Source organism: Schistocerca cancellata, chromosome 8, assembly GCF_023864275.1.
Source record: "Schistocerca cancellata isolate TAMUIC-IGC-003103 chromosome 8, iqSchCanc2.1, whole genome shotgun sequence".
Lineage (NCBI taxonomy): Eukaryota > Metazoa > Arthropoda > Insecta > Orthoptera > Acrididae > Schistocerca > Schistocerca cancellata.
In genome coordinates this window covers 286417884-286444323 of record NC_064633.1, presented here as the reverse complement: position 1 = coordinate 286444323, position 26440 = coordinate 286417884, and the positions used below count along the sequence as shown (strand labels likewise).

At 41.6% G+C, this 26440-nt stretch overlaps 1 protein-coding gene across 1 annotated transcript in view; it reads left to right on the top strand.

The window, feature by feature from the left end:
• Positions 1-26440, top strand: part of LOC126095525 (sodium channel protein Nach-like) — a 267631-nt gene that overhangs the window by 53716 nt on the left and 187475 nt on the right. The window contains exon 5 of the mRNA XM_049910308.1: positions 2526-2656. Coding sequence (XP_049766265.1) covers positions 2526-2656 — 131 coding nt within the window. The remainder of the gene's footprint in view (positions 1-2525; positions 2657-26440) is intronic.

The following is a 26440-nucleotide window of genomic DNA, read 5'->3' as shown; positions in this document are numbered from 1 at the left end:
TTCCATCTTTTTGTCATACAGCCAGCACCCAGAATTATGCTGGAAATGATCATATAACTTCCAGAAACCATCTTAAGATGAACCTGAAAAGGTTCTAAAACAGGTTTATGGAAAAAAACACAATTATTCAAAAAAGAGACTGGTTGCAGTTTTAAATAAGTTATTTACATTCGATTAACAGTCACGGCTCTAAAAGATCCGTAATGGATAACCGTAATGAACTTACGTGGAAACGCATGGTTTCCGTGCTAGATTCTTTAGTGAACCCTCGTCGCCAGTTTCCTAAGGGCCTCGTCGCTGCTGCTGTGGAGGACGAGTTGCCGTTATTGTTACGGTAGGCCAAGTTTGTGAGTTCGTGAAACGGCTTCTGCTGCAGTACACCGCTAAGTCAATTTTTCCCTACCACTATTAAACATATATGCTCCAGGTCAGTTAACAGGATAGGAGAACGAAGGTTGTACAACACTCCAACAATTAGTAACAAATGAGTTGAGGTTTACTTACCTTTGTGACTTGTCGAATAATGAAGTCTGCAACACAGCATGTAATATAACACAAAATAGGCCCTCAATGGCCAAGTGCAAATAAGTAGGTGAACTTCACAGTACATAGGAAATGCAGTTTACAACAACTGTCTGATCACTTCTAAGAGTTCACTAAACGGCGTTCCCTGTCTAAGTTAGCCCTGGACGATGATCTATAGGCAAGTGGGTGACAGCTGCTCTTCTGTCTTCCGAGTAGTCTTCTGCCCGTTGTCATCCGGTCATTGGCAGATTGTACTAGGCCGGCAATCGGCCGAGGCGAAGTCGATATCTTCATCATCCTCATCGCCGCCCATAGCGCTGGTGAAACTCGCGCTAGTGCCGAGCCTCTATGGCACCGGCTCCAGCTCGCATCTTTGTGCCTGTGGTGCTTTTGCCCTAGCCGTGTCTTGTTCGGACGACACAGCAGAGACCATTTATTAAATCACACTTTGTTACAGAGACATGAACCCACAGTTACAGTATATGTTCAAGATGGTTTCCATGTGCCTCAACGCATGCGTGTGCGCGCCGTAGCATGTTCTGTCTCATACGTTCACATCGGCCAGCCTGCATCCGAACAGGGTCAAAGGCAGCAAGAATAAGCTGCTCCAGAATCTCTCCGCCTGGAATGGGCGCTGCATACAAGGTACTTTTGAGATGGCCCATACCCAGAAATCGCACGGGCTGAGAACCGCTGAGCGAGCAGGACAAGCTACTGGACCCCCTCGGGGAAGACACGGTTGAGATGCGTAGCGACGTTAGCGGTGAAGTGGCCTGGAGCACCACCATGCTACCGTCCAAGGGCTACCTGTTCTCAAACAACGATAAAGTTTTTATGGATGACAGTGCTCTGTGTCACCGGGGCACGGTTGTTCGTCTTTGCTTTGAAGAACATTCTGAATAATTCCAGGGAATGATTTGGCACCACAGATTGCCATACATGAATCCCATTGAATTTTTAAGGGGCATAATCGAGGGGGCAGTTCGTGTACAAAGTCCTGCACCGGTAACACTCTCGTAATAATGGTCGGCGTTAGAGGCAGGATGCCTCAATATTTCTGCAGGCGGCTTCCAGCGACTTGAGCCCTTGTAGAGTCGAATAGGTGCAATACGCCGGGCAAAAGATAGGTCCGACATGGAGTCAGGAAATATCACATGACTTTTGTCACCTCAGTGTAAAGTTACACGAAAAACGTGCTGTCCTTAGCACACCTACAAAAACACCAGTTCTTCAACCAACATTTTAAAATCATGTAAGACACACAATCTATTTGGTTTCTGAAACACTGCCTTGACAGACCTGGTCATGAATCAGAAACAACACCTAAACGAAACGGATCTGCCCCAGAACGATCATAACCGCGACTATCACACTGCCTAAGAAACCACGCTGTTTGAATGTAACTCGCCAGGTCGTAAAATAAAGAACCACATTACCTTGAGTTGCATAATAGGTGCATAGAGAGGAGCTGTATATCCTAATTGCAATCACTTCGTCAATACAAGTTCATTACTACTTCCACGAATGGTTCCCTCTCTTTTTCTCAGTTGTATGTTAAGGGAGCCAAGCTCACAAGCGCATATATCAGCACGAGCAAAACATCCTTCACTCCAGAGCAGCGGAAACGAAATAGATTGGTGCAGAACGCTATGTTTTCCTGCCAAACCGTAAAGCCACCAGTGGTGACCATGACCTCCCTAGACACTGGTCGAAGCCTCGAATATCTCAGGCAAATACAATCGTGTAGCAGAAGCAGCCGTGAATAGGCACAAGTCGATCAATGTGCCACAGATATAACAGCAATGCACGCTTGTGAGACGAAGCTACGTAAAAACAGAACATGTGGAAGACTGCCGTCCATAACAGACACCTTTCTGATGGAAAGTTCAAAGTACACATTTGTCTCAATTATATTTTTAATACGGTGTTGCCGTACTACAAAAATTTATGTAAGTTAACTTGGCATTGTATCAACGCTCTCAAATTATGTTGTTTATCAGTTGCAGATGAAGTGCAAAGATTTATTCGATACCTGTCACTGGAGAGGTGAAGAGATAAATTGCTGTGACAATTTTTTGCCACTCCACTCAGACAGAGGAATTTGCTTCGCCATCAACAATGTAAATACATGGTGAGTGTCAGTCATTATTTGTCATTGTAAATACAATCAGCAGAAAAATAGTGTGATTGCTGATGAACCCAAATTTAACTAACAACACTCAGGTTGTAAACTTGTTACAATGAAGTTTCCAAGCTCTGCCTCTTCTCTCTCTCTCTCTCTCTCTCTCTCTCTCTCTCTCTCTCTCTTTCTCTCTCTCACCCCCGCCCCCCCCCCCCCACACACACACATGCACTACCCTACACTAAAGTTTTGATTTTGAAATATGAAATTATGTCATTTAACGGACTCATAACAAATGAAGAGGTTGTCCACAGAATTAGTGAGGAAAGGAATATGTGGCACCCATTGGTAGGAGGAAGGAAGAGGCAGATTATAGGGGCATTAAGACACTATGGGGTAACTTCCATGATACTATAAGGAGCTGTAGAGGGTACAAATTGTTACAGGAAGAAGACAGGAATACAACCACCAAACAAACTAGGACATTGAATGTGATGCTATAAATACTGCAACGGTGAGTATTGTAATAGATGGTTCACCTGAGGAAGAAGGAATGACCCCAACAATGGTAATCATGGAATTTGGGCCGTGCAGTATTGGTATAAGAAAGATAACTACGAATAAACTGAGAGTTATTATGCAGTTCATCGACGAAAGAAGGAAAGTTACTAATATTTAGCAATATGAATGAATAATGCTAAAAATTAGTAACTTTCCTTCTTTCGTCGATGAACTGCATAATAATATGAATGAATACCCCCCCATGAACCATGGACCTTGCCGTTGGTGGGGAGGCTTGCGTGCCTCAGCGATACAGATAGCCGTACCGTAGGTACAACCACAACGGAGGGGTATCTGTTGAGAGGCCAGACAAACGTGTGGTTCCTGAAGAGGGGCAGCAGCCTTTTCAGTAGTTTCAAGGGCAACAGTCTGGATGATAGACTGATCTGGCCTTGTAACAATAACCAAATCGACCTTGCTGTGCTGGTACTGCGAACGGCTGAAAGCAAGGGGAAACTACAGCCGTAACTTTTTCCCGAGGGCATGCAGCTTTACTGTATGGTTAAATGATGATGGCGTCCTCTTGGGTAAAATATTCCGGAGGTAAAATAGTCCCCCATTCGGATCTCCGGGCGGGGACTACTCAAGAGGATGTCGTTATCAGGAGAAAGAAATCTAGCGTTCTACGGATCGGAGCGTGGAATGTCAGATCCCTTAATCGGGCAGGGAGGTTAGAAAATTTAAAAAGGGAAATGGATAGGTTAAAGTTAGATATAGTGGGAATTAGTGAAATTCGGTGGCAGGAGGAACAAGACTTCTGGTCAGGTGACTGCAGGGTTATAAACACAAAGTCAAATAGGGGTAATGCAGGAATAGGTTTAATAATGAATAGGAAAATAGGAATGCGGGTAAGCTACTACAAACAGCATACTGAACGCATTATTGTGGCCAAGATAGATACGAAGCCCACACCTACTACAGTAGTACAAGTTTATATGCCAACTAGCTCTGCAGATGACGAAGAAATTGAAGAAATGTATGATGAAATAAAAGAAATTATTCAGACAGTGAAGGGAGACGAAAATTTAATAGTCATGGGTGACTGGAATTCGAGAGTAGGAAAAGGGAGAGAAGGAAACATAGTGGGTGAATATGGATTGGGGCTAAGAAATGAAAGAGGAAGCCGTCTGGTAGAATTTTGCACAGAGCATAACTTAATCATAGCCAACACTTGGTTCAAAAATCGTAAAAGAAGGTTGTATACATGGAAGAATCCTGGAGATACTAGAAGGTATCAGATAGTTTACATAGTGGTAAGACAGAGATTTAGGAACCAGGTTTTAAATTGTAAGACATTTCCAGGGGCAGATATGGACTCTGACCACAATCTATTGGTTATGAACTGTAGATTAAAACTGAAGAAATTGCAAAAAGGTGGGAATTTAAGGAGATGGGACCTGGATAAACTGACTAAACCAGAGGTTATACAGAGTTTCAGGGATATCATAAGGGAACAATTGACAAGAATGGGGGAAAGAAATACAGTAGAAGAAGAATGGGTAGCTCTGAGGGATGAAGTAGTGAAGGCAGCAGAGGATCAAGTAGATAAAAAGACGAGGACTAGTAGAAATCCTTGGGTAACAGAAGAAATATTGAATTTAATTGATGAAAGGAGAAAATATAAAAACGCAGTAAATAAAGCAGGCAAAAGGGAATACAAACGTATAGAGTGAGATAGACAGGAAGAGCAAAATGGCTAAGCAGGGATGGCTAGAAGACAAATGTAAGGATGTAGAGTCTTATCTCACTAGGGATAAGATAGATACTGCCTACAGGAAAATTAAAGGGACCTTTGGAGAAAAGAGAACCACTTGCATGAATATCAAGAGCTCAGATGGAAACCCAGTTCTAAGCAAAGAAGGGAAAGCAGAAAATGGAAGGAGTATAATGAGCGTCTATACAAGGGCGATGTACTTGAGGACAATATTATGGAAATGGAAGAGGATGTAGATGAAGGTGAAATGGGAGATACGATACTGCGTGAAGAGTTTGACAGAGCACTGAAAGACCTGAGTCGAAACAAGGCTCCCGGAGTAGACAACATTCCATTGGAACTACTGACGGCCTTGGGAGAGCCAGTCCTGACAAAACTCTACCATCTGGTGAGCAAGATGTTTGAAACAGGCGAAATACCCTCAGACTTCAAGAAGAATATAATAATTCCAATCCCAAAGAAAGCAGTTGCTGACAGGTGTGAAAATTACCGAACAATCAGTTTAATAAGCCACAGCTTCAAAATACTAACACGAATTCTTTGCAGACGAATGGAAAAACTAGTAGAAGCCGACCTCGGGGAAGATCAGTTTGGATTCCGTAGAAATACTGGAACACGTGAGGCAATACTGACCTTACGGCTTATCTTAGAAGAAAGATTAAGGAAAGGCAAAACTACGTTTCTAGCATTTGTAGACTTAGAGAAAGCTTTTGACAATGTTGACTGGAATACTCTCTTTCAAAATCCAAAGGTGGCAGGGGTAAAATACAGGGAGCGAAAGGCTATTTACAATTTGTACAGAAACCAGATGGCAGTTATAAGAATCGAGGGGCATGAAAGAGAAGCAGTGGTTGGGAAGGGAGTGAGACAGGGTTGTAGCCTCTCCCCGATGTTATTCAATCTGTATATTGAGCAAGCAATAAAGGAAGCAAAAGAAAAATTCGGAGTAGGTATTAAAATCCATGGAGAAGAAACAAAAACTTTGAGGTTCGCCGATGACATTGTAATTCTGTCAGAGACAGCAAAGGACTTGGAAGAGCAGTTGAACGGAATGGATGGTGTCTTTAAGGGAGGATATAAGATGAACATCAGCAAAAGCAAAACGAGGATAATGGAATGTAGTCGAATTAAGTCGGGTGATGTTGAGGGTATTAGGTTACGAAATGAGACACTTAAAGTAGTAAAGGAGTTTTGCTATTTGGGGAGCAAAATAACTGATGATGGTCGAAGTAGAGAGGATATAAAATGTAGACTGGCAATGGCAAGGAAAGCATTTTTGAAGAAGAGAAATTTGTTAACATCGAGTATAGATGTAAGTGTCAGGAAGTCATTTCTGAAAGTATTTGTATGGAGTGTAGCCATGTATGGAAGTGAAACATGGACAGTAAATAGTTTGGACAAGAAGAGAATAGAAGCTTTCGAAATGTGGTGCTACAGAAGAATGCTGAAGATTAGATGGGTAGATCACATAACTAATGAGGAAGTATTGAATAGGATTGGGGAGAAGAGAAGTTTGTGGCACAACTTGACCAGAAGAAGGGATCGGTTGGTAGGACATGTTCTGAGGCATCAAGGGATCACCAATTTAGTGTTGGAGGGCAGCGTGGATGGTAAAAATCGTAGGGGGAGACCAAGAGATGAATACACTAAGCAGATTCAGAAGGATGTAGGTTGCAGTAGGTACTGGGAGGTGAAGAAGCTTGCACAGGATAGAGTTACATGGAGAGCTGCATCAAACCAGTCTCGGGACTGAAGACCACAACAACAACAACATGAATGAATACAGCAATATAAATTACTCAGGATGAAATCCATTGCAAATTCAAGGAAGCTAGGCGAAATGGGTGCACAAAAAATTTCGAGATATCTACAGTAAAATATCAACAGAAAGGCATTCAACATTTGGAAAATGTAAACCGCTTTCTGAGACATTAAAGGCAAAGGCTTCGACATTAAATATGCACACTTAATTTCACAAGAGAACCTAAGAAAACCATCTTTTTAAATTTGGAAATTTGTGGTAAGTTCCTATGAGACCAAACTGCTGAGTTCATCGATCCCTAAGCTTAATCTAACTTAAACTAACTTACGCTAAGGACAACACACACACCCATGCCCGAGGAAAGACTCGAACTTCCGACGGGGGGAGCTGTGTGAACCGTGGCAAGACGCCTCAAACCGCACGGCTACCCTGCGCGGCACACCTTTTTAGAATGGAGCACGACAGAATACCGAAGTTTTCCAGTAGATGCCATCCTGCTGAAAGAGGAGAAGTTGGTCGACTCATTAAGAGGTGGCAAGAATACTGAGGTCAGAACAGACTAATAGTCTGATCATGGAAGTCGAAGTAAGTAAGTAACTGGAAAGAGTGCTACTGGAGGGAGGAACAGCTTGCCAACTTAAGTAAGATAGCTGCAGCAGTACAAGGACAGATAAAGATCTTATCTCAAGTTCACTTCTCTTTTTGATTTTACACCTGAGACAGTTGGGCTTGTTATCTTCAAGGTTACCTCCCTGCCCCTTGGGAATCACCACATCTCGGCCACTACTGTGTGGTACTTTCAGAACCATCGTCCTCCACTGATCTCGTTCAGTAGGTTGGCAGGAGCCTCTGGGCCAAGGGAACACATTAAAATGCCGGGAAACCCATCCTCCGCTTCCTGTTTTCTCTAGTTCAGTTGCACGAGCTTCGCATTCGAGGTCTATACGCTGTAGCGAGAGGACCATTAGCAACAGAGTTATAATACTCGAAAAATGGCGGCAAATATTAACATAATTTATGGGTTAAGAGACTTTCACATTATATTGTGTGGTTGACTTACTATAACGGATGCCCCGGATAGCGGCCTCCACAGTAGTTGGGATAGTGTCGTGGTCTGCAAATCTGCTAACCAATTTCCGGGTTATTTTCGTGTACGTCGGACACGATTCCCAATAAAGGTGTGAAGGTTGGTTGGTTGGTTTGGGGAAGGAGACCAGACAGCGTGGTCATCGGTCTCATCGGATTAGGGAAGGATTGGGAAGGAAGTCGGCCGTGAACTTTCAGAGGAACCATCCCGGCATTTGCCTGGTGTGAAGGCTTACATCACGGTCTCTCTGCAACACAATGGCCTGCGACATCAGGGTGTGCCTTGAGTTTGAGTCAAGATATTGGTTGATCAGCTCGCCAAGGACCATCAGTGAGGCCTGCAGGTGGCTGGTGCTATGAGGCACCAAATTCTTTCCATCAGCATAGGCGAGGATGAGGCAGCAGCAGCTCTCGTTAGCAGAGTGAATCAGATCTTCTTGGCGTTGAGTGTTAGGTGGCGGTTAAGCTGTTTAGAAAACCTCTAAGATGCTATAGATTTGATCCTCGGTGACCTGCAGGGAAGGAAAACTACCCATAAGATAACGCAAATGTAAAAGAAATAAAATCGCGCAAAGATTAATATCTAAGTTGAATTCACTAATAGTAATCCAGTCTTGCACCACACCTCACATGGACATGTTAATGAAAAGAGCCATCAAATCAGTAAACGAAACCAGTGGTCACTAAAAATATATGGTTTATTGCCATAACACGACACACAGAATGATTTGCCCACTAAATCAACTACTTAAACATCTGATAAGTGTACGACAGATTATAAATATGAACAACAGCCTTGGCACTGGTGGGTGGACACGTAATGAACAAAGTGAAACTGTGTCGCAAGTACGCCCAAAGATTCCTAAAGAGGTTAGTGATTTTAAAAATGGTTTATTTGTATACGTGATGTACGTCCTTTAGGACATGTCCAAAAGAACAGACACCACGCTTTCATATAATTGATTCGCCTGGATGGGCAATGGATCCACTTTCTTCATTGTGGATGCACAAGGACGTTCTACCTCCGAGGGGAATCTCAGAGTAGCGAGCATGGAAGAAATGCACAGGTACTGCGGACAGGTGGCAATCCGTGGGAATGTGGATCGGCCGTGAGGGGTACCGACGCATTTTCGATAAACACTGCGTCTTAGGTGGTGCAGCGGTTAACGTAACTGCCTCATAAGCAAGATATCGTGCGATGGAATCCCGGTCCGGCACACATTTTCGCTCGTCGCCACTCATGTCGCAGAAACTCCTGATGCAGCTCATATCACAAATCCCTTCCATTTTATGTTTCCTCCCTCCTCCTTCAATTAAATCATAGAAGAAAGTCCAGGCAAACATGAAAGAGGACCTATAGTTTTGCTGAAGCACACAAGGAGCACAACTAACTGGCTGCGTACATTAGATCTGCTAAATGAAAGCCTGATGCAAATAAATTAACTTCGTACTCCCCTCGACCCCCCATGAGCCATGGACCTTGCCGTTGGTGGGGAGGCTTGCGTGCCTCAGTGATACAGATGGCCGTACTGTAGGTGCAACCACAACAGAGGGGTATCTGTTGAGAGGCCAGACAAACGTGTGGTTCCTGAAGAGGGGCAGCAGCCTTTCCAGTAGTTGCAGGGGCAACAGTCTGGATGATTGACAGATCTGGCCTTGCAGCACTAACCAAAACGGCCTTGCTGTGCTGGTACTGCGAACGGCTGAAAGCAAAGGGAAACTACAGCCGTAATTTTTCCCGAGGGCATGCATCTTTACTGTATGGTTAAATGATGATGGCGTCCTCTTGGGTAAAATATTCCGGAGGTAAAATAGTCCCCCATTCGGATCTCCGGGCGGGGACTACTCAAGAGGACGATGTTATCAGCAGAAAGAAAACTGGCGTTCTACGGATCGGAGCGTGGAATGTCAGATCCCTAAATCGGGCAGGTAGGTTAGAAAACTCAAAAAGGGAAATGGATAGGTTGCAGTTAGATATAGTGGGAATTAGTTAAGTTCGGTGGCAGGAGGAACAAGACTTTTGGTCAGGTGAATACAGGGTTATAAATACAAAATCAAGTAGGGGTAATGCCGGAATGGGTTTAATAATGAATAAAAAATAGGAGTGCGGGTAAGCTACTACCAACAGCATAGTGAACGCATTATTGTGGCCGAGATAGACACGAAGCCCATGAATACTACAGTAGTACAAGTTTATATGCCAACTAGCTCTGCAGATGGTGAAGAAATTGATTAAATGTATGATAAAAGATAAGAGATAAAAGAAATTATTCAGGTAGTGAAGGGAGACGAAAATTTAATAGTCATGGGTGACTGGAATTCGAGAGTAGGTAAAGGGAGAGAAGGAAAAATAGTGGGTGAATATGGATTGGGGCTAAGAAATGAAAGAGGAAGCCGTCTGGTAGAATTTTGCACAGAGCATAACTTAATCATAGCTAACACTTGGTTCAAAAATCGTAAAAGAAGGTTGTATACATGGAAGAATCCTGGAGATACTAGAAGGTATCAGATAGTTTACATAGTGGTAAGACAGAGATTTAGGAACCAGGTTTTAAATTGTAAGACATTTCCAGGGGCAGATGTGGACTCTGACCACAATATATTGGTTATGAACTGTAGATTAAAACTGAAGAAATTGCAAAAAGGTGGGAATTTAAGGAGATGGGACCTGGATAAACTGACTAAACCAGAGGTTATACAGAGTTTCAGAGATATCATAAGGGAACAATTGACAAGAATGGGGGAAAGAAATACAGTAGAAGAAGAATGGGTAGCACTGAGGGATGAAGTAGTGAAGGCAGCAGAGGATCAAGTAGGTAAAAAGACGAGGACTAGTAGAAATCCTTGGGTAACAGAAGAAATATTGAATTTAATTGATGAAAGGAGAAATATAAAAACGCAGTAAATGAAGCAGGCCAAAGGGAATACAAACGTATAGAGTGAGATAGACAGGAAGTGCAAAATGGCTAAGCAGGGATGGCTAGAGGAAAAATGTAAGGATGTAGAGCCTTATCTCACTAGGGGTAAGATAGATACTGCCTGCAGGAAAATTAAAGAGACCTTTGGAGAAAAGAGAACCACTTGCATGAATATCAAGAGCTCAGATGGAAACCCAGTTCTAAGCAAAGAAGGAAAGGCAGAAAATGGAAGGAGTATATAGAGGGTCTATACAAGGGCGATGTACTTGAGGACAATATTATGGAAAGGGAAGAGGATGTAGATGAAGATGAAATGGGAGATATGATACTGCGTGAAGAGTTTGACAGAGCACTGAAAGACCTGAGTCGAAACAAGGCCCCGGGAGTAGACAACATTCCATTAGAACTACTGACGACCTTGGGAGAGCCAGTCCTGACAAAACTCTACCATCTGGTGAGCAAGATGCATGAGACAGGCGAAATACTCTCAGACTTCAATAAGAATATAATAATTCCAATTCCAAAGAAAGCAGGTGTTGACAGATGTGAAAATTGTCGAACTATCAGTGTAATAAGTCACGGCTGCAAAATACTAACGCGAATTCTTTACAGACGAATGGAAAAACTAGTAGTTGCCGACCCTGGGGAAAGATCAGTTTGGATTCCGTAGAAATATTGGAACACGTGAGGCAATACTGACCCTACGACTTATCTTAGAAGCTGGATTAAGGAAAGGCAAAACTACGTTTCTAGCTTTTGTAGACTTAGAGAAAGCTTTTGACAATGTTGACTGGAATACTCTCTTTCAAATTCTGAAGGGTAAAATACAGGGATCGAAAGGCTATTTACAATTTGTATAGAAACCAAATGGCAGTTATAAGAGTTGAGGGGCATGAAAGGGAAGCAGCGGTTGGGAAGGGAGTGAGACAGGGTTGTAGACTGTCCCCGATGTTATTCAATCTGTATATTGAGCAAGCAATAAAGGAAACAAACGAAAAATTCGGAGTAGGTATTAAAGCCCATGGAGAAGAAATAAAATCGTTGAGGTTCGCCGAAGACATTGTAATTCTGTCAGAGACAGCAAAGGACTTGGAAGAGCAGTTGAACGGAATGGACAGTGTCTTGAAAGGAGGATATAAGATGAACATCAACAAAAGCAAAACGAGGATAATGGAATGTAGTCTAATTAAGTCAGGTGATGCTAAGGTAATTAGATTAAGAAATGAGACACTTAAAGTAGTAAAGGAGTTTTGCTATTTAGGGAGCAAAATAACTGATGATGGTCGAAGTAGAGAGGATATAAAATGTAGACTGGCAATCGGAAGGAAAGCGTTTCTGAAGAAGAGAAATTTGTTAACATCGAGTATAGATTTAAGTGTCAGGAAGTCGTTTCTCAAAGTATTTGTATGGAGTGTAGCCATGTAAGGAAGTGAAACATGGACGATAAATAGTTTGGACAAGAAGAGAATAGAAGCTTTCGAAATGTGGTGTTACAGAAGAATGGTGAAGATTAGATGGGTAGATCACGTAACTAATGAGGAGGTATTGAATAGAATTGGGGAGAAGAGGATTTTGTGGCACAACTTGACAAGAAGAAGGGACCGGTTGGTAGGACATGTTCTGAGACATCAAGGGGTCACAAATTTAGTATTGGAGGGCATCGTGCAGGGTAAAAATCGTAGAGGGGTTCCAAGAGATGAATACACTAAGCAGATTCAGAAGGATGTAGGTTGCAGTAAGTACTGGGAGATGAAGAAGCTTGCACAGAATAGAGTAGCATGGAGAGCTGCATCAAACCAGTCTCAGGACTGAAGACAACAACAACTCCCCTCGAGTCGGTGGGGTGCATCAACGGTCCTTAATACCCCACACACTGGCACTGGGACATACTGACGTCTGTGCTGGTCCCACACACGTTCTCTTTGGAATAGTTCTGGGGATCTTGCTTGCCATATGAGTACCTCAGTACAATAAAACACAGTTAAAAGAGGCTCATACCGTGTGTTGAACGACATTGTACTGTAGAAAAATGGCTCCAAAGTCAATGAGACGTGACATGTAAGGTTGCAGGATGTCTGTGACGTACCGGTGTGCCGTCAGAGTTCCCACGATAGCTACCAGCCATGACATGAAGTCATACACGACGACGTCACCCACCATGACGGCAGGCTAAAACCACTGTGCCTTTCTAAGGCATTTGAAGAATGGGTCCTCTCACCAGGTAACCATCACGCCAACTATAGTCATCTAGCATATTGCAGAGCTGCGATTCATAGCTGAACACAACGTGATGTCGTTCATCAGCAGTCCACGCTTCCTGGTGGCCGGGAAACTCCACTTCAAACGCACCACTTGGTGTTGATTAATCGCGGGCTACGCATGAAATGACGATTGCCCAATTTGTCTGCTGCTAGTCTCCGATGAATAATATGTGACTGCACAGAATGTTTCAGGTAGTCCATTACTTGTTCTGCAGATGTGATGGGGTTACAATGTGCTTGGTGCATAATACAGCGGTGCTCTCTTGTAGTCGTCGGACGTGGTTGACTGGAATCATGACTTGCCTGCCCCCATGTTCCCACGCATTCCAAATCGGTCTCTTGTCGTATACAAATGCACCACAAATCTGGATACTGCACGATTCGATCAGCAGCGAAGTGGAAATCAACAATGAGGACCTTATGAAACTCTGTCAGGTACTAATAATGCTGTGTCACTCTAGTACGCAACATCTCTATGTCCTTCATTCAACAGCTGATGCTTTTCACGAGTACTTATATACGCTTGAAACCTCTAAGTTTTTACTTAAACTGCTGAATGCTTACTTAACCTTCTTAAAGTACTGAGTGAAATTTCTTATTCTTAACCACGAGATGAAATTGCTGTATGCAACTGAATTTGGTTAGACTTCTGAATGCTTTACTTTCTTTTATCGTTTTAACGCTGGCCTATAGGATTTTCCCTGACAAATACAACTCAAATTTAACCTATTCACTTATTACCCACAATATACATCATCTACCTCAAACGTACTTCAAAAGTCATGATCTAATTAAAAATACATCACTCAAAGCACTCGCAGTTTCACAGTGGTTCAGAAAATCGAAGTGAACAGTTCCCAAAAGGCAGACAAAGTACGATGTTATAAATGCAAAGTAATCCAACTGTGTAATTACATAGACGTCGTAAAAAATGTTTATTTCTTTCAGTTAAATGACCAGATAGCTGTGTAATTCTGTGTTAGAGAAATATGGTACCGATGTGTGAAACTGAATAAGCAAATACTATATTAGCTAGGGCTCTTTGCACTTGCCACACGCATGGTACACAAAGTAGGCGTACCCCCTGAGTCTACTGTGAAGACATAAAACAGATTCAGCACAAAAGCAAGAACAGTATCTCAGATGTTACAAATTAAACTGTGGAACGAAGTGTACCACCAGACCCTTCTTTGTATCATTGTAGTTCAAAAATATTTCTAAAAATGTTCCAAGTACAAAAAGTAATCACTAAAATGGCTGTCCTATGGCGCTAAACTATGCTTCTTGTTGTAAGAATATTTCTGTAATCGCTTAACACTAAAAATGTGCCAAGTGTCGTAGTTATCGTCGTCCATAAGCAAAGGTCTCCAAAAATCGACGTATTTAACTTGTCGTACACAAAAGTAAAGAGCTATGCGTATAAATGCCCTAGTTATTACGTACATTGCCGTGACCGTGAAAGTACTATACTGTAATGTTTTGCTGTGTTACAAAAATAACTGTCTCATTGTATCTATGCCACATAAGTCATTACCAAAACTTGTTTTACTTTTCAGAAGAATGCAGAAAACTGTGCAGACATAAAGCAGATTCAGCGCAAAAGCAAGAATAAAAATTGTGTCACTCGTTAGTAGTGTCGTAATGTAATTGTACAGCTGTCAAACAAACCAAACATTGTGTCATCTGCGACCTCTCCGAAAGTATTTTAAATAAAAAAAAAATTTCTTCAAGTAAACCAAAATGTTGCAGTAGAACCTCACTAGCAGTATCTGTTCCAAGAATGTGAACCTTATAGTCGTTATGTAATCGTGCAACTAACAGGCAAAAATGTACACACAATAAGACTGTGTCGTTTTTTCCCTATAAAAGTGTACTCGTAAAATTACTATCTTAATAAATTCCATGGGCTCTTGATTAGATAATTAACTTAAAAGCATCGCTGTATGCTAAATGTGACACAGCGTAATAGTAACTTAAGATGAAAAATTTAAAGGCAAAGTCTAAGTCATAAACCAAAATATTTCTCAATAAACGGTTTTACATGAGAAATGTGGTGTAATCTTTTGTTAAATTTTTTGTGTTCTAATGACCAGTTGGGAGGAAAACCGTAACAAAATTGATGAAGTCAAGGCTGTGGATGTGTGTTATTACTAGAATTCTTGAATGTTTTAAATTTACTTGCTGTGATGAAGAGTTTATAGTCAAAGTCATCATGACGTAGAGTCGCAAATCGGTCATTCTTACATCGTGTCGGCAGTTCCATCTCAAAGTTCGATGCACCCTGCCGATTCCTTTCAAAATCTCAGAAATACCATGTATTATCGCCATGTGAATTTTGTGTCATAGTCGTATCTACTGGTTCCTTAAGGTTTTCCCGATTTTTTACATGTTGTGTGACCGTATCGATATATGGAACTAAGTCAATTTTAGCCTGCAAGGTGTCGTGATTTTCGTGAACAACGATCTGCAGTTCTTTCATGGCTGCTTAATCATTCTGTAATGTGTCTTCATGTTGCGGAAAGATAGGCTGAAGATACTCACAAATTTGTGTTTTTACATCTTCAGAAACTTTTTGATATTTCGATTCGATTTCGGGTGTCTCAGCGGTTAAATCTTCACGTCTTCGTTCAAGTGGTTGTACAATTGTGTTAATTTTTTGGAGCTGTTGCAGTATTCGTTCCTGATATTGTTTCATTTCTTACTGTATTTGTTTCTGATTTTGATCAAGCTTTGAATTAAATACAGTAACAAAGCATGAGTGACTGAAACAAGTTCCATTGTGTTTTTTGTCAGTGCGTTTGCAACGGCAATATTCATATTTTGAAGAGCGGAGAGAGTGTCGTGATTTAACTGAGAGAATGGTAAAGACGCAAAACCTTAATCTACGGTATTTACAAGATTTCATTCTGTTATTTCGCACTCCTGAGGCGAACAGCTACTAACCGATCGATAGACAATAGTTCCCTGTTCACTGCTTGTTTTCCATTTCTACACCGTTATTTACTGCCTGTTCCATGTCCCTAATCCCAATTACCAAATTATTGTCTTGAATATTTGTCACTTCGTTACTAGGTGGTGCTAAAAAGCTACTCTCATCGTCACTGTCATTTCTCAATTTACTTTCAGCATAGTGTTGCGCTTGTGACACGCCTTGATTATCACAGTATTTCACACGATGACACATAAAAAACAATGTGAAAAGCAAAAATAGGAAAATACACTAAAATTGCGCTGAAAATAATCAATATCTTATTAGTTGAAAAAGCGACTACAAGATACGTAGTGCAAATCCACATGCATGACACAACTGCTTTGCTCATTACAATATAGTACAACAATAAGAGACTACAACTGCAAAGCAAATTCCATATACAGTTAAGCAATAGCAGTACACAATAACTAATTACCAGTCATGCACTAATTATTCAAACTGCAAGAAAATCAGAAGATTCCAGTAAGGTATCCTCGGCTAAGGGTCGACAGATGAAACTTCTAAATATGTTTTTACTTAAACTGAAATAACTGAGAGGGTGAAACTTCTAGGTTTTTACTTAAATAGCTGAATGCTTACTTAACCTTCTTCAACTTCTGAGTGAAAATTCTTAGTCTTTACCGAGAGATGAAATTGCTGAACGAGTTCGAGTCTCGGTCCGGCACACAGTTTTAATCTGCCAGGAAGTTTCATATCAGCGCACACTCCGCTGCAGAGTGAAAATCTCATTCTGGAAAAATCCCCTGGCTATGGCTAAGCCATGTCTCCGCAATATCCTTTGTTCCAGGAGTGCTAGTTCTGCAAGGTATGCAGGAGAGTTTCTGTGAAGTTTGGAAGGTAGGAGACGAGGTACTGTCGGAATTAAAGCTGTGAGGACGGGTCGTGAGTCATGCTTGGGTAGCTCAGTTGGTAGAGCATTTCCCCGCGAAAGGCGAGTGGTCCCGAGTTCGAGTCTCGGTCCGGCACACAGTTTTAATCTGCCAGGAAGTTTCGAAACTGAACCTACTTAAACTGCTGAATGCTTTACTTTTTTTTATCATTTGAACACTGGCCTATAGAATTTTCCCTGACAAATGCAACTCAGAATTAACCTATTCGTTTATTACCCACAATATAAAAGAATAACGCAGTCTGACTCCTCAAATAATTAACACAAAAGAATGACTCTAAATTACAAAAATTATAATAACAACCTGCACTTTTTCATAAGTCAGTTAACTCACAGAAAATCTTCATTACACGAACTACAGCAATAACAGCAAGCAGCAACTACAGCCAGCTGAATAAAAGATTCTAACTACTGTAAGCTCTAACTACTAATAGCCATGTGGTTAGCAAAGGAAAGATTTTGTTGCAGAGCAAACAATGCATTTAACAGATTTTACCTTAATCTGTGACATCCAGTTCCAAAACTATATAATCATCAATAATCCCATTACCCAAACATTAGCAGATACATCAATCATCATTCTACATTCCATTTCCAACGAACAATAAATCTCCATGATGGCCACTTGTCCACACCGTCCGCACGTCCACACACTGCCAACCTCCATCACTGCTAACTATTAACTTCCAACTGCGAGTCCAACCTCCATCACTGCTAACTATTAACTGAAAACTGCGAGTCTACCAGCCACAGAGACTCTTAGCGAGGGTGGAGAGAGCTGTCAGTGATATTAATGCAGTCTATAGCGCTGCCATCATACAAACACATAACCAGGCTACTTATATGCTAAGCAGGCCTGGTAAGAAGACTAAACGCAAGCTACATTAATACACTCTGCTGGCTGTTCCACCCTCACAGAGAATTGCAACTCTGATTTCTGCCGATGGTGTGTTCATGTACGATTCTACATTGGTATCCATCCATGTCTTCTGGGTGCATCACTCTTTTTGCAGCCAGTGTCTAGTAGTCATTAGTAATTCTGGAGTAAGGCATTTTGACCCACAGCACAGCTTTGTATTACTCTTATGGGTTTCAGAGCCCGCAACCTCACCGACTACTCGTAAAATCAATATTTCAAGAAAATTACGATGACAAGAACAGTACTTCTCGGCGTAGCAATACAAAAGTGAGAATTTAGATAAAGAAAAATGCCACCAACTGAGGTGCTGCAATGGGGACTCGTGTCCGGGAGAACGACGGTTTATATCCTCATGTGGCAACTCAGATTTGGGTTTATCGTGATTTCTTCACATACCCTAAGTCAAATGCAGTGTAGTTCATTTTTTTAAGCACGCTCGATTTCCTACTTTACCACTCCACAATCCGGGTTTGTGCTCTATCTCTAATGACCTCAACGTCGATAGAACGTTAGACGCTAGTCTTCCTTCTTTCTTTTTTTTTTTTTTTTTTACGCCGTTGCTTTCTGTCACGGTTTTCCTTTCAATGGAAATTATACACAGTCCTTCCAGAAAGTTTCGGGTCTGATCCTTTTTAATACGAGATTGGTTTCTGTATGTGCCCTTATAGTCGTATAAACAGTGTAAGGAGAGACGGTGTGTGTCGACAATTCACAACATTCATTAAGGGCCAAGCCATACCCTGATACGAAGTTACATAGACTTGGAATGTGACGCCTTGCATTCTATTTGCGGGTTGGTTTGACAAATTTGATGAGTAGAATATATTTTTCAACAAACCTTACACGGCAGATAAAAGGAACCTGATTTTTAAATGCTTTTTAACGTCATAACGCATTGTTGACCTTGGTACTTGAAGATCAGCTGCTCTTTTCGAACTGATTTTCTTTAAATTTGCTGAATAGCTTATTCGACTGCAGCAAACTTTCATTCCCATGTTTTCTTACGTCCACTAAGCGGGCTGCATTTGACACTGCCTCAGTACTGAATTTCGGCCGGAATTGCAATTATTCAATACCGTAGATTTAAAATAGACACGTATATTAAATCGCAGAGGAACCAAAATTTGCCGCTGCGCCAGAACTACTGAACATAACAAAGGGTGACCACCGTATGTGCTGGGCATGGGCGCGGGACGAGGCAGTGTCTGTGTGTGTATGTGTGTGTGTGTGTGTGTGTGTGTGTGTGTGCGTGTGTGCTTGCGTGCGTGTGTGTATGTGTGCGTGCGTGCGCGTGTTTGTGTGTCTACACTATACCCAAAATGTATCGATCCTCATTCTGAAGTAGTGATCGGTACATATCGGCAAATCTTGTGTTGACTGTCTTACTTATTTATTGTAATGAAAATGTACTTAAATCATACCATTTCTAATACAGCTCAGTGAGTAGAATAGAAACGACATTCAAAGCTTTTGCTAAATTTCTGACTCCATGCATCATACCACATCGCCTCTTGTTTTTGCTAACTCTTCGGGAAGTTAGAATTGTATGTGACGCCGACAGCCCAGGAAACGTTCATCGTCATTCATTGCTATATGCTTTATTAATTAAAAATGGACGCACGCCAACCGAGCTGCTACAACGGAACTATTTGAAAGTTGCTACTTTCAGCAGTTGAAAAGATGACGTCATAGTCACGAAGACTGCCGACTTTTGTCGATATGTTTCGAGTAGAACTGGGGAGCAAAGTGACAGACTGTAGCTCATGTTGTTCATATTATATTTGTGGTTTTATTGTTTTGATTATAAGAAATCTTGCTGTAAGAACCTGAATTTCACAGGAGTATTTTATAAGAAATGATTTCTCATTGTAAGCTTTATCACAAGTTTTCAAAAACTTGTGATTTTCATGGCTTAAGCACTGCCCTGCTGAAAACAAAGCATGTTTGCCGTATCAAGCAAAGGTGTTTAACGGGTGTGGCCTTACCCAAGTGGTCTCCAAACTCACCCATTATCTGCGCCATTGTTTTACCCGTCTGTGAACGTTGGCACAACCACAAACGCGCCACTAATAGCTTTTCAGTAGCATTACCGTGTCCGCTTACATCAGCCATGGCTTCCCCAATGAAATGACGCAATGCTGAAATAAAGCAATGCCGTACTGACATCAGTGCTTTTCCCCTTCTTCAAAGCAAGGATACAAAAAAGCTCTTTTTTCCCCCGCCGTACCTATTCAAGAAGATATGGAGACTTCTCGAATTTACTGTACTTAGTGAAATTTTAACTTTCTATTAGAAAATTTAGTTACAATTTTTTGCAACATTTTATCTGGTTACCAGTTTAAATCAACAGTTCTGTTCAAAACTTTTTCTTATATAATAAAACAGTCCCAACCGCATAAAGATGTTTATTTATTTATGGATGACCGGTTTCGACCACCGTTCTGATCCTCATCAGATCGCTTTCTCTGTGAAGAGAGTAACATGAAGATACTTACAGGAACGTAAACTACAAGTACAAAAAATGAACATATAACATCAACAAACAGTACAAGAAAGACAGCTATACCCACTGGAGTCGGCAGATATCGGCGAGAAGCAGACGCCACTCTAGTAGGCTTACAACAACTGCTGCATGACATGCAATTTCATCGCTTAGATAGCGAAAGCTCCACCCACCGTCTCCAGCAATACATCATTGCCAGCCTAGGCCGTAAAACAAGTTAAACTAAGTCTAAATACAATTATTTGCATACAGTATTTACGTCCAGACCATAGGCATATCGAAAATACAAAGAAGCTTTATCAAACCATAATACAAAGCTTAAAATTGAATAAAAAGAAAGAAAATTAACTATTACTGTATAAGAATACGCATGGTGACCATTAGAACCTGAAATGATTGAGAAAGAAGTTAATATTCTGAAGCAGATAGCGGATGCGAATGAGTATGAAGCTCATGACGTTGATCGTTTATTCAGGAAGTTGCAAATATCGTATTAGAATTTGCTTCAACTCAATGTTAAAAAAAAAAATTGCTCTGAGCACTACGGGACTTAACATCTGAGGTCATCAGTCCCCTAGAATTTAGAACCACTTAAACCTAACTAAACTAAGGATATCACACACATCCATGCCCGAGGCAGGATTCGAACCTGCGACCGTAGCGGTCGCTCGGTTCCAGACTGAAGCTTCTAGAACCGATCGGTCACAAAGGCCGGCAATGTTAACAATAACTGTGAAACAACTAAAACGATATACTTAAGTAGCATATCCGACAAAATAAATAAATTATTAAAGAATACAGAATTAACTATAGCTTTCACAATTAACAGTGCCTTCCAGTTTAAACTTAGACACACCACTGATAACCATCAGGATAAGTATTCAAAATCCTGGGTCTACAAAATAATCTGCGTCAAATGTGAGAATATTTCTATTGGGATTCCGTGAACATGCTTCAGTAGAATCTATTTCAAGTAACTTAAGGATTGTTCATAATGCCCCCCTTGCAAGAGCTCTTTGCTCAAGACGTTACAATAATTATAAATGTATGTTCATCATAAAAGAAAACCACTGTCTTTGCTTAATGAACCGTTAGATTTCAGAGGACAATTCTTTCTGATCTCTTCAAGAATTTACTCTAGGATTCCTCGCTCGACTGCTTCATTCGTTTATAGGTTTACTGTTTCGTTGATGTAAAAGTTTCCTCTGAATATATAGTTGTATTTGACGGTGTTTTCAACATCGCACGTCCTAGTCACTTTGTTTTCTGAACTTTGTTTATACCTAAAGAATGGCAGTTTTAATAAACAACTTTGTTTAATCAAAGTAGAGGTTCAGTAATGGACCACTTTTGTTATTGAATATTCGCATTTTTGTACTATAGCTGATTACAATTCAAGTCAAAGCTTTAATGACTGATCGTTGCTCATTTATTACCTGAATATTGACCACAATGTTGAAATACCTCTGGTTATCAATGTTAGCTCATGTTTCGTGGTGAGGCCACTGTATACTCAGGAGTATTAATTTTGACAAATGAACTAGTTCTCCTTTTACAGTTGACGTAATACAATTTATTTTCATTGTACATATTATAATGTAATATTTGTATAAACCAAGAAGTGATAGCAGGTCAGCACTTACTCTATAATGAGGATACATTCATGTATTTGTTGTTACCAAGGTACCTGTAAGGCACAGTCCTAATTGTCGTTACCTTACATACGAGGGTTGCCCAGTAAATAATGCCCCATATTTTTTTTCTCCAGAAGTATTTATTCCACAACAATCAAATTTACATATGTGAAAGACTGATGTTTTGTCTACTTGCTTTATTTTTCCACATAATCTCCTTCAAGTTCGACGGCCTTTTTCCAGCGAGACACAAGAGCGTGTATTCCCTGCCGGTAAAAATCTGTACTCTGCCTACGGAGCCAGGTTGTCACTTCGTGAATCACTTCTTCGTCATCGGCAAAACGTCTTCCACGAATGAAATTCTTCATTGGCCCAAACAAGTGAAAGTCTGAAGGAGCCAAATCGGGGCTGTAGGGTGGATGGGGTAACACTATCCAACCCAGTTTCGCGATGTGTTCACAAGTCCTCAAACTTGTGTGAGGACGAGCGTTATCATGCTGAATCAAAACATCCTGTGGGTTAACATGACGCCCAAGGCGCCGGAAGCGCTGCTTAAGTTTGTCTAATGTTTTGACATAAGCCTCTGAATTTATGGCACTGCCTTTTGGCATCACATCAATGAGAATTACGCCCTCGCAATCCCAAAACACAGTCATCATGACTTTTCCGGCTGAAGGAACTGTTTTGAATTTTTTCTTCTGTGGAGAATAAGCATGACGCCATTCCATCGATTGTCTTTTTGTTTCGGGCTCAAAATGATGCACCCAAGTTTCATCACCTGTCACAATCCGTGACAAAAAGGCCTCCCCGTCAACGTGAAAGCGTCGCAACAAATCGAAAGAAATGTCTTTTCTTTGGGATTTGTGATCGACAGTAAGACACCGAGGAACCCATCTTGCACACACTTTTGAGTATCCAAGCTGATTGATAATCACATCCACAGTTCCTTTGCTTACTGACAACTCCAGTGCCAATTGTCGAGTCGTAATGCGTAATTGCGTCGATCCCGTCGAATGAGAACATCAGCCCGCTGCAACATGTCAGGCGTGACAGCCGTGGGAGGCCTTCCCGACCGCGGCAAATCTCGGAGCTCCGCAGCACCGCCCTCTGATGCTTTCACCCTCTGTGCCCAGCGACCAACAGTACTCCTATCGACTGCAGATGTTCCGTAGACTTTGCACAAGCGTTTATGAATATTGCCCACGGTTTCTTCCTCTGCTACGAGAAATTCAATCACTGCCCGTATAATTAATCCCTCACATATAATGTTTTATATAATATTAAGAATAGGCATATGTCAAACTTCATACGATTCAGGTTGTGATGGCTTCGGTTACACGGCTTGAGGCTGCAGTGGATGGGCGCCACTGGTGTGGGCCGGCCGAGGGTATCCAACGGACGTCCAGTAGGTCCGAGTTCTCCGATCGGTCCTCACCGGTGGCCAGCCCAGTTACCGCTCGCATGTTGGTTGACCCCTGACTTTTGGTCGAGTGGGAGGTCGTCTCTGGGCGTAGCAGGCGGCGAAAGACTTCCCAGGCGGCCGCACGTAAGGCCTCCCCGGTTACAAACAGGGTGTAGGTGCTGTCTGTGGCTGTCACTATCACTGAGCCAGATGTTGTCGCCTTTCCTGTTTCACAGGAAACTTCTCAGCCTGCAAGATCTGAATAATCACAGAGGGTGGGATTATTGTTAGTTGAGAGCTCCAATATTAGGCCCAACTGCAGGGGGTGCTCACGTCGGTACCAATGATGTGTGTCACTTTGGATCAGAAGAGATTCTCTCTGGTTTCGAGTGGCTAACGGAAGTGGTAAAGGCTGCCAGTCTTGCTTGCAAGATGAAAGCAAAGCTGACCATTTGTAGCATAGTCGACAGGACCTATTGCGGAGCTCTGGTACAGAGCCGAGTGGAGGGTCTGAATCAGAGGCTCAGACGGTTCTGCGACCATGTAGGCTGCAGATTCCTCGACTTGCGCCAAACGGTGGTTGGTTTTCGGGTTCCGCTGAATAGGCCAGGTGTCCACTATACACAGGAGGTGGCTACACGGGTAGCAGGGACTGCGTGGCGTGGACTGGGCGGTTTTTTAGGTTAGAGGGTCTCGGGAAAACAAAATCAGGGCTTCAGTCACAAAGGCTGCAGGCCGAACACAGGAAGAACGTAGATACAGAACCATCGGTACAACAGTTGTAAATTATCGTAGCTGTGTTGGGAAAGTACCAGAGCTCCAAGCACTAATAGAATGCACTGCTGCACAAATCCTCATAGGCAGCCCGAGATAAGCTCAGCCAAAGAACCTAACGGTGTTCCGAAAGTTAGAAGTAATTTATCTTGCCGCAGAATTGAAGTGGATAGTTCCTGTGAGTTAGTATGGTTAGTTGGCCACCGGAATAAAATAATGATTGGATCCTTTCTCCGACCTTCCAATTCAGATGATACAGTTGCTGAAAAGTTCAAAGAAAACTTAAGTATGATATCAAATACGAGCCCGGCTCATACGATTATATATGGTGGTGACTAATTTACCCTCGATATGTTGCCGAAAATACGTGTTTAATTCCGGAGGTACGCATAAAACACCATCCGAAATTGTGCTAATGCAATCTCTGAAAATTATTTCGAACAGTTAGTTCACGACCCCACCTGAATAGTAATCGGTTGTGAAAATACACTTGACCTCTTAACAACAAATAATCCTGAGTTAATAACAAGCACCAAAACGGATACAGGAATTAGTGAACACAGGGTTGTTGTAGTGAGACTGAAAATTGTAGCCCCCAAATCCTCCAAAAATAAACGAAAAATATATCTATTCAAAAAATCAGATAAAAATTCATTTGACACCTTCCTGAGAGTCAATCTCCACTCCTTCCAAATCAATAACTTAAATGTAGACCAGATGTGGCTTGAATTCAAACAAATAGTATCGGTAGGAACAAACATGTCAAATTTAAACAGACCCAAAATCCCCAAGACTGGCGATGTTTTACAGAAGCTCGAAATTTAGCGAGATGCTTGCAACAGTTTCGACAACGAAACTTTGTCTCGAAAGCTGGCAGCAAATCCAAAGAGGTTCTGATCGCATGTGAAGTATGTTAGCGGCAAGAAACAATCAATACCTTCTTTGCGCGATAGCAGTGGAGATACTATCGAAGACAGTGCTGCCAGAGCAGAGTTACTGACACAGCCTTCCGAAATGCCTTAACGAAAGAAGATGAAGTAAATATCCCAGAATTCGAATCAAGAACAGCTGCCAACATGAGTAACGTAGAAGTAAATATCCTCAGAGTAGTGAAGCAACTTAAATCACTTAATAAAGGCAAGTCATCTGGTCCACACTGTATAACAATTAGGTTCCTTTCAGAGTATACTGATGCATTAGCTCCACAGGTAACAATCATATACAACGGTTTGCTCGACGACAGATCTGTACCCAGAGACTGGAAAGTTGCACAGGTCACACCAATATTCAAGAAAGGTAGTCGACTAAATTATAGGTCCATATCATTGACGTCGATATGCAGCATGTATTGTGTTCGAACAGTACGAATTACCTTGGAGAAAAAGGTCTATTGACACAGGCAACATGGGTTTAGAAAACATAGTTCTTGTGAAACACAACTAGCTCTTTATTCGTATGAAGTGTTGAGTGCTATTGACAAGGGATTTCAGATCGATTCCGTATTTCTGGATTTCCGGATGGCTTTTGACACTGTACCACACAAGCGGCTGGTAGTGAAATGGCGTACTTATGGAATATCGTCTCATTTATGTGACTGGATTTGTGACATCCTGTCAGAGAGGTCACAGGTCGTCTTTGCTGTTCCTTATTTATATAAACGATTTGGGGGACAATCTGAGAAGCCATCGTAGGTTGTTTGCAGATGACGCTGTCGTTTATCGACTAATAAAGTCATCAGAATATCAAAATAAATTGCAAAACGATTTAGAAAAAATATCTGAATGTTGCGAAAATTGGCAGTTGACCCTAAATAACGAAAAGTGTGAGGTCATCCACAAGAGTGCTAAAAGGAATTCGTTAAACTTCGGTTACACGACAAACCATTCAAATCTAAAGGCCGTAAATTCAACTGAATACCTGGGAATTACAATTACAAACAACTTAAATTGGAAGGAGCACATAGAAAATGTTGTGGGGAAGGCTAACCAAAGACTGCGTTTTATTGGTAGGACACTTAAGAATATCTAATAGATGTACTTAGGAGACTGCCTACACTACGCTTGTCCGTCGTCTTTTAGAATACTGCTGCGCGGTGTGGGATCATTACCAGATGGGACTGACGTAGTACATCGAGAAAGTTAAAATAAGGGCAGCACATTTTGTATTATCGCGAAATATGGGAGAGTGTGTCACTGAAATTATACAGGATTTGGGTTGAACATCATTAAAAGAAAGGCGTTTTTCGTTGCGACGGAATCTTCTCACGAAATTCCAATCACCAAGTTTATCCTCTGAATGCGAAAATATTTTGTTGACACCGACCTACATAAGGAGAAACGATCACCACGATAAAATAAGGGAAATCAGAGGTCGTACGA